Consider the following 14,653-nt stretch of genomic DNA (forward strand, 5'->3'; position numbering starts at 1 on the left):
CACAATTATATACAGTCAGACCTCCTTATCCATGGATTTTTTAACCACGGATTCAAACATCCACGGCTTGAAAATATTTTAAAAAGTATAAATTCCTAATAGTAATACTCAAGTTTCCATTTTATATAAGGGACACCATTTTACTCTGCCATTATATTTAATGGGACTTTCCACGGGGGTCCTGGAACCAAACTCCAGTGGATAATAAGGTCCCACCGTAATTCCATGAAGAGTTGAGATGCTTGTGGGATTTCTTTATCATGGACTCGGGTCCAGAATCTCACAAAGCTGATCCTATTAACCAGCTCTGCCAGCAGAAAATATGCAGACTTGGTAAAAAAAAAAGGTTGTTTATCTTTATAACTTTATTTTAAGTGCTGGTATATTATTTGAGCATTGGGCTACAACTCTGGAGATCAGGGTTTGATCCCCTGCTCATCCAAGGAAACCCACTAGCTAACTTTCAGCACGTTACACACTCTCAGACCCAGAAAACCCTATGATAGGTTTGCCTTAGGATTACCATAAGTCAGAAATGACTTGAAGGCAGGTAACAACAATTTTCACTGCTAGGGAGAGCACTCTGGGATGTTCTGTTTCAGGTGCCAAAATAACTTGACTGCCCTTGAGCACTATTGACCTTGGCAAAGGTGGCCATCTGATACCTATCTTGGGCAGGAAGCTAGCCTAGCCTAGCCTTGAAGGGCTATTTTCCTGAAAAATAATCAATTCCTGGAATTCCAAAAATTTGAGAAGAAGATAAGAAGTGTTTTGTGAAAACAAGTAAACATGTACTTTCAGTCATTTTGCTAAAAGCACCTCAAACTGATTTCTAACCCTATTTTTAAAATTCAATCTTTAAGCAACTGCATTAAAAATGTTAAATGGTGCTTTTTGAATTCTGCTGCTCCATTAAAAAATAATCTCATCCTACAGGACCGCAAAAGGTGGGAGATTTAGCCTTAGATGTATTGTGATGTCTCCTGTCCTACATCATGAATCACCATTTCAAAAATAAGAATTCAAAAGAGAGCAGAACTAAAGCTATAATGTCAGAGATGCTGTGGCTCTGGATTCCAGCTTAAATGCCATAGGGTTAGGCTAGATGTTCCTTGGGTTCCCCTCCAAACCTATGATTTTGTGATTCTACGAATGGCACAACTCTGAAATTATAATGGAGCAGAACTGAGGGAATCCACTCTTGAAAAAGAAGGAGGGATCCCAAGTCTTCTCTGCTCATTCTGCCCAGCTGCTTCTTCACTCAATACTGTACCTTCAGGGTGTTTGTAAAGGTCAGTGATGTCCTGACGCTGGTGGGAGCCCACAGCTTTGGTGCTGATTAAGTGGCCGATGGCTTTCTCCTCCACATAGACTATTTTGAAAGTCCCATCAGACTGGCGCTGCCAGTACACCTTGTCGCTGTTCACCTATAGAAAGAAACCATCAGTCCTGCTTTTGCACACTGTATTTTCTTTAGAGATAACTTATGGCTCTTGTGGCATTGAAGCAGTGAATCTGCTTCAGAGTTTTGTCTAAACTATTCCCAAAATAGGGTCAGCACCTCTGATGGCTCCTCCAAACTTTGAACTAAACTCAGGAACAGATTCATTGTCCCATTGAAGAATCTATGACTTAGGAAGATGAGCCACCTAAATTTGAGATGGTTGGCAGTTGGGGAAAATGGAAATGCCACAGTTGATCATGATTCAGTAGAGTGACAAGAGGCATAATGCCATCCTCTGGTAGCTTGGCTTGACTCCATGTTCAGTTTGACACCAGAAGTGCCACTGAGGACTGTAAGGCAGCAGATGGTCCTAGCATTTGTCTATGGTTGGGACAATGTCTCTGCTTCCCACAAGAACTGTCCTGGGTCCTGAAGAGAGGAGATCTACATGGCAGAGTTACAGCTGCATGATATTGCTTCAACAGACACAGCTCTGTCCAAGGAAGTCCTGGGGTTTGCAGTCTAGTGTGGCAGTTAGATTTCGATGTGAGAGCATGTGAGTCCTGTGCATCTCAAGCTATCTGGTGTGGGGAAATGTCATTCTTCCACCCTAATGTGCCAGGGACCAGCACCATATTTGTGTCCACTAGCTACAATAATTTCTTTCTTTCCTGGAAACTTGCCAGAGTCTAGAAGCCAATGGCTCAGGGACCAGCAGTGGTCCAAGGGCCATCAATCTGAGTAGCACTCTGCTACTACAGATCTTTAACCCAGAGTTCTAAGTCCCTCACCAAACAATAAATGCCAGCATTCCCTAGGTTGAAACCCTGGCAGTTAAAGTGTTATTAAACTGTGACAACAGTGTAGTGCAGATGCACCGTGAGCCTGAGGCACAGATAAGTCACCTAGGTAAGAGTAGATAGCAGAGCTTGTAAAGTTATTTTAAAAAGGAATTTGTCCCTGTTATTTACTATCATGTTTGTGAAGTCATTTGCTGTTGCCACTCATTACAGTATTATAAAAATAACTCACTGCACTACTAGATGGGTTGTTTATTTCATTTTTTGTTACCTTTGGAGGGATAATTAAGGGAACACATTGATAGGAGAATGGTATACAACAGGAGTGGGAATTTGGTGGCCCTCCAAATGTTGGACTCCAGCTCCCATCATCTCACACTACTGGCTATGCTGGCTAGGACTGCTGGGACTTGCAGTTCAGCAACATCAGGAGGATTCATACTCCTGGCATAGTTTAAGAAAACTCCTCCACGTCCTACTTATCAGATATTTTTGAAGTCTGATTCTGCTATATGCCTTCATTACTAGAAAAAGTAACTTGTGCCACAATTATTGTTACTTGAGACACATCATTTCTAAACTCTGAAAAGAAGGGTTATTTTGGTAATATTTAACAGACACAAAACCATGCGGTTGTACCTCAGCAAAGCAGAAGGAGGCATCATATTTCATGTAGACCAGTCCGTTCTTGATTGCCTCGACAGAGCAGGGACCACAACAGAAGATACCTGTTGGGGAAAGAAAGGAAGGAAGGCAGAAGAGAGAAAGACCGTAGGTCAGATTCTGTAAGCCCCTTTGCAGAATGATAAATGTGTTAATCCAAGGCACTCCTTGAAGCAGAGTACATTAAGTACCTATTTCACCTTCATCATGACATTGGAATTCAGGGACAAGGACCACTTTTGTGGCAAAGGAAAAGGACATTGTAGCTTCACTTGTAGAAGTTCTCTGCCTGAGAATTCTAAATACCCCTCCTTAAAACTGCAAATCCCAGAATGCAACAGAAGGCAGCTAGAGGAGTCAAAGTGGAATAGTAGCACTTTAAGAGTATAGTGTGATAAACATCTATGCTAGCTGAGGCTTCTGGAAGTCAAGTCCCCAAATATCTGGATGACAAAGGCCAAGAACCACTGCTTAATGTGGAAGATGCCACAGTATCTTGAGCCCACTATCTAATCTGAGAACCAAGGAGTCTCTTATGTCACCCTCCATGTCCTTAGTCTTGAATGATGAATAGGACACCCCTCCTTGACTTACCACTACTAGACTCTTGAGGAGTGGCATCAACCACCTGCCAGCCATCAAATCCTGAAGGAAGATCAGGCCGCTTCATCCAGCAGTCATTCCAAACATGGAAATTCCTGTGTCAGGACAAGGAAAGAATGGATTTTGGGTTAGATGGCAGCCACCTTGCCATTATGCAGCGCCCCTTGCTAGGAAAAGGGAGATATTGGCTTAAATCCAATCATTTTTAAAATTTATTTTATTAAAATACCAACACACTCCAATATCTGAAAATCTCAAAGGCAGCATACAATCCACCCAATTTAATCAATTTAAAACAGTAAAAAATAATTTGAACAGACAAAAAAAAAAAAAAAAAAACAATTTAACAAGTTAAAACAGGACTACTGAAAACCAGTTAAAGCAGTTTTAAAGAACTGAAAACTCTGCCTATATGTAGATTTGGATTTTAAAAAAAGACCTGAAAGGCTTTAGCTTAAAAGTCATGTTTTCACTTAGTGCTGGAAAGGTACCATTGTGTAGTCCTAACTAGAGTAAACCCATTGAATAAATGAAACCCATATGAGTGTTGATGTACCAAATCTCCATTGATTCAGTGGGTCTATTCTAGTAAGGATCAATAACTGGATTTAGAACCATGTTTCCTCACCAGACAGAGTCAGCATTGAGGTGCTCCAGCGGCTTCATGTTCTCATCAAAGTATATGTCCATAGTGAGGCTGACGTCTGTGTCATGCGCCGAGTTGTAGTTGGTGACTGTCCGTGTAGCAATGCCCATGCAACGCAGCACTGGGAAAGAGGAACAGACAGGAGAACCTCAATAAAGAGATACTCATTTTCTGTTGTACCTTCCTATAAAAATCTGCAGTTCCTTCCAGTCTCATACCAGTTTGGGAAATATACATATGGCATGTTCAACTCAGCCAAGGGCAAAGACATGCATTTAACAGGCAGATAGATAGGTGAGCAATACATTCCTTCCAATATTTGACAGATGAGAAATGGAATATGGGTGGCAAAGCAACAATAGTGTGTTGTTACGATGGCAAAAGTTATAAATGAGGAAGAACAGACAAGCTAGGAGAAGCTGCAGCAGTTTGCTTCTGCCAGAGCCTACTGGGAAGGGCAAGATTCTGCCTCTTCTTCTCTTTTTCCTTCTGGTGAGTTAATTGGGTGCAAACTATTTTTGCACTTTGAATTCAGCTGCAGCAATTGAGAGGTGGAGAGGCAAACTGGGACATTTTAAAAGCAAATGAAAAAGTGAGAACTAGAGAGGATTAATCTGGATTGTCTCTGCCAAATCAAGATTGTTGGAAGGCATGGCTGTCTATACTGGAACAGAACTGTGTGTGCCAAATGGTGATTTCTTGGTAAGATTTATTCAGACTAAGTTTCCCATTGCGTTCCTCTGAGGTTACGAGAGAGTGACTTGATCAGAGTCACCAAATGGGTTCCTATTGCTGAGCAAGGATTCGAACTCTGGTCTTTCAGAGCTGTAGTCCAGTATTCAAGCTGCTATACTATGGTGACTCTCCACAATAAGTGTGTAGATGGCATAGCCCTCTCTCAGATGCACACCTTAACATGGTGAGCGCAGAGATACAACTACAGGGGACAAAATGAAACATTGCTCCTCCAAACAAGAAATCTACCACCTCATGAAATTTTCCTTCTGTTCCCAAATTTCTAGCATTGCAGTATCTTAAAACATCAGTTGAGCAATTAGAAATACAGCTCAGGCATTCAAAGGAAAAGGTCAGATACAAAAGGAATATGAAACCAGCAAATAAAAGAATTATAGGGGTGAACAACCTTCAGTGTCTTACTGTGCAATGCTTAACAATTTGGGGACTGAAGAAATTTTTTGTTGGGAGGCAGAATTCTAATTTGGGGCATGTGCCCTCATTTTGTCCCCTTTCCCATAGCTACACCGCTGTGAGACCCCCAGGTCAGAAGGCAACTTGGCCAGATACTGGAACAGACAAATAGCGCTGCATCTAATGATGCAAATAGATTTAATCTGTAAGGATGTTCAGCTGCAAATGGTGAAAAGTGAAAGGAAAGTCTGAAGCTGCACAATACACATAATACAGTACACAATAAAGGCAGCATATGGTTGGGAGGTTGCAAGACAGAATCAAGGCTGTTGATGATTGGGGCTCTTGGAGGTCCCCTTAAGTTGATACCTATGTGACAGCACATATCAACAATATGACATAAAATGTCTTCCTCCCTCTAGCTGCTTGTCTTCAGTCTTTCCATTCTACTCCTCCCTTCCTCACAGCCCACTCCATCCCTCTTCCCCCTCTCCCTGAATTGTGGCTACCTGTGGTCACAACTCCAGCAAACACCCAACACTGTCCGTAGAGAACAGGGTAGCCAGTTTTGTGATACTTCAGGAGGATGTCTCGGCTCCCCACCCACGCTGAAGGGTTGGTGCCACGGGAATAGTCGCCTGTCCAGTTCCCTACCAGCACCCCATTGTCATCCAGAGAGTTCACCTGAAGTGAGAGAGACAAAGTGAATCAATGGCATGAGCAATTGTTGTATTAGCTCCAAGATGGAGGTGAAAGAAGAATCGCCATAATGATGAAAGCTTTAAGTTAGCAACAATTCATTTCCAAAGTGTGAGGTGAGATATACGATGAGACTCATGCCTGTCTCGTGCCATATGATCCTAGTGGTACTAACTACCATATAGTGCTACTGAAACGTGGCATTGAGAGATGGAGCATTTGGAATAGATGATGGAGATCAGGAAGCCTATCAGTGAGCATGAAAGGAAAAATATCAGGGAGCACATAAGGAAGCCAATCAGGGACAATGTTCTCTTCTTCAATACAGTAAGGCAGTTGCTGCAATCAACTGGTGGCAGGCTGAAAACATACCAAGTACTGTTCCTATATGGATGATCACTCTTTCCATCTGTGGAACTCCCTACAACCAACATGTTGCAAATGGGAAACAGCCAAGCTGGTTGAGCCAGTTGTACAAGTTCAGGTTTCTTTTAAAGACCTGCATGTATTAAATGATATTGGCTAATTTATACACTGCCCAAATAAGAAAAGGATTTAAGGCTATCATTTGATGTATAATCATTTGGGAGTAAGTCCCAATGAACTTCACTGGCCTTATTTCAAGGAAACCGTGGTTAAGGAAGTTCATTAAAAAAGCAGTCAAACAAACAATGATGCCGTCTCTAGCTCAGATTGTAATGGCAGTGTAGATTCCTTCATAGTCTTAGGAGTTTATCACACTGGGGCTAATTTTGGCATTAAAGAAAGATTAAAGTGCATTTAAAGCATCCTGCAAATAAAGTAAAAATGGCCAGTAATTGTGCTAATGATTATCACATGCAATTGTGCAAATAAAGTGACAATGGAGATGTATTGTCGCTGAAATCCCAAAAGTAAAAAAATGTGCATTAATGCTTTTTTGTGACCACTTTAATGGTGGGTTCTGTGTGAGGTCATGTGAAATCATTTCACATAATTTGGTGGTTTTTCCGGGATATGCATGGGATAAACTCCCAATCTCCTTCGTGAGATAAACTCCTTAGTCTGGGTTTGAAAGTGACCTGTGTTTGAAATCTTCCTCAGCAAACTCAAAGTTGTTAAGCCAACTATTCTCTTGGGTAAACCTATTTCATAAGGTTGATGTGTTGACAAAAAAAAAAAGAACATGCAATCTTCCTCGGTCCAAGATTGGGACAAAAACAGAGGAAGGAAATGAATTAAGAGAATGAGTTTAAAAAAAGAGAAAAAGCAATGGGGTTTTGTAAACTCAAAGAGATGAGGATGTCTCAGAGGAAGGACTGACATAGTGCTTGTGCTGTAACTCACCATGGCAGAGACAACACGGGAGACCATGATGGGGTCTCCTCGACTTGCGTGAGGCATTCCACGCCGGTCCAGCATGTAGAGGCAGGCATCTAATACACCATGGTCAAACTGCAGACAGAAGAGAAGGAATGTTTCTGGAGCTAGACAAGAAGTTGTTCAACCCCATGGTGACACAGGACTGGTCCTACTGTTCAGTGAAGGGAGACTGTCACCTCAGGTAAGAGATTCTGGGAGGTAGCAGCAGGGCTGGGACAGAGGAAGAGACCGGTGGGCCTCATGGTGTGCCCTGCATCCATAAGGTGCCCTTCTGCCTTCAGGTGTGTGGAGAATTGTAATTATTGCTGTTGTTTGTGTGCCCTCAAGTCAACTGACTTATGGCAACTTTATCTTAGGGTTTTCTGGGCAAGATTTATCTGAGGAGGTGTGACATTGCCTTCCTCTGAGGCTCAGGGAGTGGGGACATGCCCTTCAACTGTCCTGATTTGGCCAGTGGAGTCCCAATTAACCCTTTTTAGCTGCTTTTTTCTCTCCTCCTTTCACTGTGTCCTCAGCATACTTCAGTTGCTAGAAATTGAGTTCAAAGTACAAAAGCAGCTTGGACTGGATTAACTCAGTCAGAGGAGAGGACAGGAAGGGGCTGAATCTTGTCCTTCCCAGTATGTTCAGGCAAAGGCAAACTGCTGCAGCCACCTTGAGCTTGCATTTCCTCATTAATAGTATTTGTCAGTTTGACCACATTCTGATGTTGCTTGGCCACAGATGTCCTGTTTTTTCCCCCTGTGAAATGCTGGAGGGTATGATGACTTGCCCAAGGGTTTCCCTGGCTGAGTGGGAATTTGGTCTCCCGGAGAGCCTAGTCCACCTCTCAAACAACCACCCCACAGTAGCTCTTGAGGTGGAGAATACCTTTCAATTGTCAAAGAAAGACTGTGCAGAAGAAAGATTCGACTGCCACTTCACTCAGCTTTTACAGTATACACAGAAGGAGAGGCAGCACCTTGTTGTTCTTCAACTCAGTCTGAAAAATATCTCGATTTGTCCTTTCCCCTTCCAGCCCGACTCCTCTGTTCCTGACAAAGAGTCATAGAAGACCTACCTGAGCATAATTCCACGTTCGTTCCCCAATCTGGCTTTCTGTCCCATAGTAGATTCGTCCGGATTCATTCAGTATGTATTCCTCTAGCAAACTGCTCTTTTCCAGGTAAACAGGATCCTCTGGGTATGGAATAAAAAAGAACAGAGAGGAACTTTAGGGCAAGACTTAAGTATTCAAGAACTTCAGCAAGTGACATGTATTTAATTCTTTTCTACTACCATGGAATAGAATAGAATAGAATAAATCTTTATAATGGCAGCAGACCATCACAAGGGAATAGTGCACATTCAATTAAAAACAAAAACTATTCTATTCTACTCTTTAGTGGAATCCTCACAGAACAAGGTTTATACTATAGGCATTCTATCACATTGTCACCTGGAAAGCTGCAAGCACAGTCTCCAGATATCAGCCATTTGCCATGGGTATAGACTATGTAAAAGACTGTTTCTTTGTGCAAGAATATACAAACTAAAGCATTCTACAAAGATGCCTGTCCAACCTCTGTTTAAAGACTTCCAAAGATGTCTTTAGCAAACTGCTCTTTTCCACCACGGTCCAAAAATGAAGAATGACAGTGTCCCAACAGCAGAGTACATTTTAATCTCTCTCCTCTTTCTCTCCGTTATCCTTAGTGCACTGTGATCCCTAAAGCCATCTTTGTAAGGTTGCAAGAGTGAAAACTGGAGAGGACTTCTGTCCCTGTAATGGTTGTGTTCAAGAAGCAATTTCAGCAAGTGTGGCTTTCTATCTGGTTGCCTGACAAACAACACCTGCTGGAATTCTCTCTTCTACACAAACGCTAAAGGTATAGGAGCCCTCTTTGGTTTTTGCATTGATATCCCCAGATTTTCTCCCTTGGGCTGGACTACAACATAGTCACAAGTCAGGCTGACTGGGGAGGATGGGGGTGGTAGTCCAACCTCAAGTTAGCAACTGCTGTTCTCCACAGCCTGTTTATTTGCCTTTTCAAACTCACTTTTTTGGGTACCCACTGAGCCAAGGAATTTATTTTCTTTGGTGATTTATTCCACCCCTATTCTGCGTGAGAGAAGAGGTTTCCGTTCCCCACCCGAACACTCCTGATCTTTTGCATCCTTTCCCTGCTGGAGGTCAGGAAGGAAGCTGGGTTTGGGGGCGTGGGACAACGAAGCAACCAGGACTCACCTCCTGGTTCCCTCCAGGCGCTAAGAAGTGGGAAAACATGATGGTCTTCCTTTCCAGAGAATGCTGCTTTTAGAAGGGTCTGCAGTTTGTATCATGGGGCAGGAGCTGAACCTCTGACCACTAGGGAGTGCCACCAGATCCAGAACAAACAGAGTTCACCTCCAGTTTTGATAAGAGAATGGCTCTGGAGGTTGGCTTTATCTTAATTCTCTGCCTGAGGAGAGTTTGGCTTGGACAGAATTATGGATGAAGGCAGGGTGGGTGGCTGGGTGAGTTTTTCCACTGTTCTTTTCTAATTTTCTGTACACTATTCCTTAAAAACCAACAAACACACATTTAATACACAGTGTAGCCAGAGTGAACTATTCAATCCTGTTGGTTTCAATGGGAATCTTGTACAGTGCATACATGCATACATCTTTCATGTTGAAATCAATGGGCCCTGGTTAGGTCTGACTTTCTTGTTGAATATAGTGGGTCCTCGGTGTTGGAGTTTGGTTCCTGGACCCCCGTGGATACTAAAATCTGTGGATACTCCAGTCCCATTATATACAATGGGGTAGTAAAATGGTGTCCCTGATATAAAATGGCAAAATCAAGGTTTCCTTTCTGGATTTTTTGAATACTGTAAATGTTTTCAAGCTGTGGATGGTTAAATCTGTGGATGCAGAATATGTGGGTACAGAAGGCTGACTGTATAAACATGTCTGCACATTAAAACAATTAAAGTATGTTTAACTTATTGGTAAATGTTCACCATCTTTGCTTTGAGGGCCCTTTCACATTGCTTAAATCCTGAAAAAGTCTGAAACTGCCCCGCAAAAGCTGGTTGTTTTTCAGACATGTTTGTGTAAAGGAGAAATGATGCGGCATTAATCCAAATGGAAAGTCACCAAAACCCACTCCTTTTTACTTGCGAAAGTTCCCAAAAAGTAAAAAGGAGCAGGTTTTGGTGACTTTCTGTTCGGGTTAACCCCAAACATCACTTGAAAAACAACCCACAAAAATGGGTTGTTTTCACTTTAAATCTAGTTTCTGCCTCCGTGTGATAAACTCCACAGTATTATTAACTGTGCAGTGTGAAAGGGACCTTAGATACACATTGTGCTCCCACCATACAATAAGAGGCATTTCCTCCTGAATTAGACTAAAGGGGATGCATGGTCTAAGATGACACCCATTTTTTGTAGGGTTTTAAAAGAACTTTCATTAAAGATCGTTGTTTTTTTTTTTTAGAAAAAACCTGCTGCTATTCGGGTTGGTGCTGTTGTTCTTTTAAAACCAGTCCACTTATTCCCTATATTAATTATTATTAGATTAGTTTCATCTTCAATAATCATGTTTAAGCTGCTCAGTGTTGCCACTAGTAGACGGTGACTTCCATGTTAGTGGGACAGTGAATCTGCTCCAGTGTTGAGTCTGAAACTAACTGGCTGTCCAACTTGAAAGGAGCTAACCAAGATGCTGAACCTTACCCCCTCTATGGCTTCAGCACCTTGGAACATTAAAGTCCAAATTAAAACCCACAGTAGATTTAGTGCCCCTCTAATATGGAAGCTACCAGTGAACATTGCTTTCCTGTTGTGGTACTCACCGGGGCACCAGGGGTTGAAGAGGATGTAGATTTCATAGCGAGGGTCAAAGGGTGCCTGGTACTCGCCCGCTTTGCTTCGTGTCTTGACGCTGAACTGGTATTTTCCAATCACAGCGTTGGGTGAGGTGGATACCCGCAGGGACATGGTGTTTGTGTCTGTGTCTCTCAACTCTGCTGACCAGCCCAAGCCTGGCAGAGAGCTACCCACAGGGACCAAAATGTGGGTGCCCTTGGAAACTTGTGGGTTGGGACCTGCCAGAGAGAAAGGAGGTTAAGGAAACAATAGAAACAAAAGGGAACTCTTTCCATATCCCTTTAAATGAATGAAATATCTGACCTATATAGAGTTAACTTGTGTTAGGATTAGTTTCAAGGTTCTTCTGGTATAAATGTAGAAACTGGACATGATCCTCTTCCCCACCACCATTCTCTTCTCCTTTTGTATCATGTCTTTTTAGATTGTAAGCCTGAGGGCGGGGGACCATCTGAATAACTATTTGTAAGCCACTCTGAGAGCCTTTAGGGCTGAAGAGTGAGGTATAAATACCATACATAAATAAATAAACTTCAGATCCAGGTGTTGGAAAAGTTCTTTTGAACGGAAACTCCTGGAATCTCCTGCAACTCTGGGAAGTTGTAGTCTGCAGGAGTACCAAGCTTTGCTCAGGCTGGCTGCATGATAGAGCACTGAAATTATCTTGGAAATCACATAAATTGGCTACCTGCATGGTTTCCCAATTGTTTGGGAACTTGCTATAGGCCAACGGTGGGCAGTTAACAGCAGAGAGTCTGGGAACCACATTTTCTACTCCTGGGAACCTGAGGACCGTAACGTTTGCCAAAATGCAAAAACTGGAAGGGGCCAGATGTCTATTTCCAGTTTTGAAAAATATGTGTTTATTTATTTCAAGTGTCCAGGAGGCCCTGAAACTTGTTTAAAAGATGAGCTGCTTGGGAGGAAGGAGCAGCAGGAGAAAATCTGGAGGGTCTTGAAGGTTACAAAAAGACTTATGTCCTTTGGGATCAGCTCATCTTAGAACTTTGCTTTGGTGATAAAGGGCTCTCTGTTAGGAAGTCCTCACATTTCACCCCAATTGGTAGGAGTGGTATCTCAGTCTCAGGCTTACCTCCTTGTCCTCCTAACCCACTTCTTGCCTTATTGCTGAGCTGCCTTCTCATATTTCATCTCCTGGTTACAGTTGTCTGCCAAGAGAAATGTGCCTCACCCAAAGGCTTGGCACACAACAACCCACTAAACTGATTTGACCCCCCTTATCCCTTCACTGGCAGATTCCTCGGACAAGCCTGCCTTCTTGGATCAGCTCTTGATATCTCAACCTAGCCAACGTCCTCATTCCATTCAAATGCGTCCTGCTGTGTGTGTGTGTCATTCCCTTTCTCCCTGCTAAGTGTCACTTCCATTCATCCCTTGGCTCTATGGATGGTGAAGTGTATGTTCAACACCAGAGCCTCTTTTCTTTCCTGTCCAGAACTTTTCACCGTTCAACTTTAGTGAATGATCCCCCTGGCTTCTAGTACTGTAACATGAATAAGGAGAGAAAAGCATATCTTCTTGCTTCACCCTATGTATAATTTTATTTCTAATGTAAAAACCCCTCACTAAATCTCATGGGTTGATGGTGAGAGGAAGCTGAAAAGTTTACAAGGTCTGACTGTGTGTCTCTTCGAAGGCTGAAGCATCCTCTGGCATCTTGGAAGGACACTCTGCTTATGCTCAGAAACCGCCCTCAGAATGTTTTTACACACTGAACAGTGAGGGGAATAAAAATCTAATTCTCCAAACAAGAGAATGCAAAATTGTTCTTGCTCTCTCCAGTCAACACTTTCTCTCCCAAACTTCACATCCTGGCTTCCCATTAAAAAGAAGCCAAGGGCTGGGCAGATTTTCTGGCTGACCTTCCCTTGTTTGTTGACGTTACTGGTCACTTCAGGAACAGGAGGCTTTATCAAGCCTGGCCTGAAGCAAGCCAGGAGTTGATATGATTTACTTTTTTTATTGGGATGGGATGGGAGGAGAGGCCAAGAACAGGAGGGTCACTGGGCAGTGGGCTAAATATGCCACTATAAGGACAGGGGCAGACTGGGCTTGTGCCGTTTTTAATGGATTCAACCCAAATCACTCCAAAGGGATTCAAAGGCAAAGCCTTTGAACCCTCTCACTGTGGCTAATTTCCAACTGACTTCTCTAAAAACTATCAAGCGAGGCCTGAAATCAAGAGCCAGTAGTAGTGGTTTGAGCACAGGACTATGACTCTGGTGACCAGAGTTCAGAACCCACCCAGACATGGAAATCCATTGGGTGCCCTTCAGCAAGTCACACTTTCTCAGCCTCAGAGGAAGGCAAAGGGAATGGCAATCCTCCCTCCAAACAAATTTTGCCAAGAATAACTCATGATAGGTCATGGTAAGTCGGATATTATTTGAAGGCACACAGCAAGCAGGGCTTCCTCATGCACCTTCAGGAAATATAGTCAGACAAGTCAAGGCCTGCTCTTGTGCTTTTAACTGCAGTGTGTTGCTCAGCAAAATTACATTACATTACAATTAAAAACCAATCTTTTAATGGCAGGGAGGTGTCTTACACAACTAGTTTGCTGTTAGAGAGGCACAGGAATAGGGTTGTCTGGTGTCCTTTATTATAGGGGATGTCCCTTACATGAGGGCCTGATGTTTTGTCCCTTATAGGACTGCTGCATGTGTGCGTGTGCCTTCAAGTTGCCTGCTAACATATGGTAACTCCATGAATTTCATAGGGTTTACATAGACAAGGACTCCTCAGAGATGGTTTTGCCAGTTCCTTCCTCTGAAATATAGCCTACATGACTGGTAGATGTCCCTTGTTATAAGAAATGTTTAAGGGCTGGAAAGTTTTTCCTTTTATATAGACTGAATGAGATGCCAAGAAAAAAAATTCTTGTATTTTGAGCCTTTCATAAAAACAGAAATGTGTGCATCATACCATTTATTAATGCAAACAATATGTTAACTTTAAAAGGAAACCCAGGGCACTAAGTGAAATGGAATCAATCTTTTTTGCTTGGTATTTAGGTAGGACACAAGCTTGCAAACAGTTGCTTCTTGACTGTCATCCCTGCTTACCATGAATTTCAACTGCCCCTTACTGCTACAATGGTCACTATGCAGGAGATAATGAAAAATGTGCTACCCCTCCTGTTAGTTGGTGCTAGCTGTTGGTTTCTGAGCTGGAAAAAGCCCTTTACTTCTTCTTCTTCTTCTTCTTCTTTTTTAGGATGACATCTCCCAGATTCCAGGAGATTGAGGGATTCTGGGTATTGGCATATATAAAAAAAGAGTGCTGACATGCATATACAGACGGATCAGAAGAGCAGAGGATCCTCAGAATGAATATCAATAGGACATTTTTAAAAAAATTTCCTTCTTACATTCTAGCCATTTTGAGCAATAGCAGGTTAGGACAGGAAGG

The 14,653-nt window shown here is 42.5% G+C and overlaps 1 protein-coding gene across 2 annotated transcripts in view; it reads right to left on the reverse strand.

Annotated features, from left to right (window-relative positions):
* TGM1 (transglutaminase 1) overlaps positions 1–14,653 on the reverse strand; it is a 44,819-nt gene that overhangs the window by 5,982 nt on the left and 24,184 nt on the right. For both annotated transcript variants that reach the window (XM_042476779.1, XM_042476780.1), the window contains exons 4-11: positions 11,188–11,439; positions 8,427–8,545; positions 7,331–7,438; positions 5,815–5,989; positions 4,139–4,277; positions 3,502–3,605; positions 2,884–2,972; positions 1,274–1,427 (exon numbers count right to left, since the gene is read on the reverse strand). In XM_042476779.1, coding sequence (XP_042332713.1) covers positions 1,274–1,427; positions 2,884–2,972; positions 3,502–3,605; positions 4,139–4,277; positions 5,815–5,989; positions 7,331–7,438; positions 8,427–8,545; positions 11,188–11,439 — 1,140 coding nt within the window. The remainder of the gene's footprint in view (positions 1–1,273; positions 1,428–2,883; positions 2,973–3,501; positions 3,606–4,138; positions 4,278–5,814; positions 5,990–7,330; positions 7,439–8,426; positions 8,546–11,187; positions 11,440–14,653) is intronic.

This window comes from Sceloporus undulatus, chromosome 6 (assembly GCF_019175285.1).
Source record: "Sceloporus undulatus isolate JIND9_A2432 ecotype Alabama chromosome 6, SceUnd_v1.1, whole genome shotgun sequence".
NCBI lineage: Eukaryota > Metazoa > Chordata > Lepidosauria > Squamata > Phrynosomatidae > Sceloporus > Sceloporus undulatus.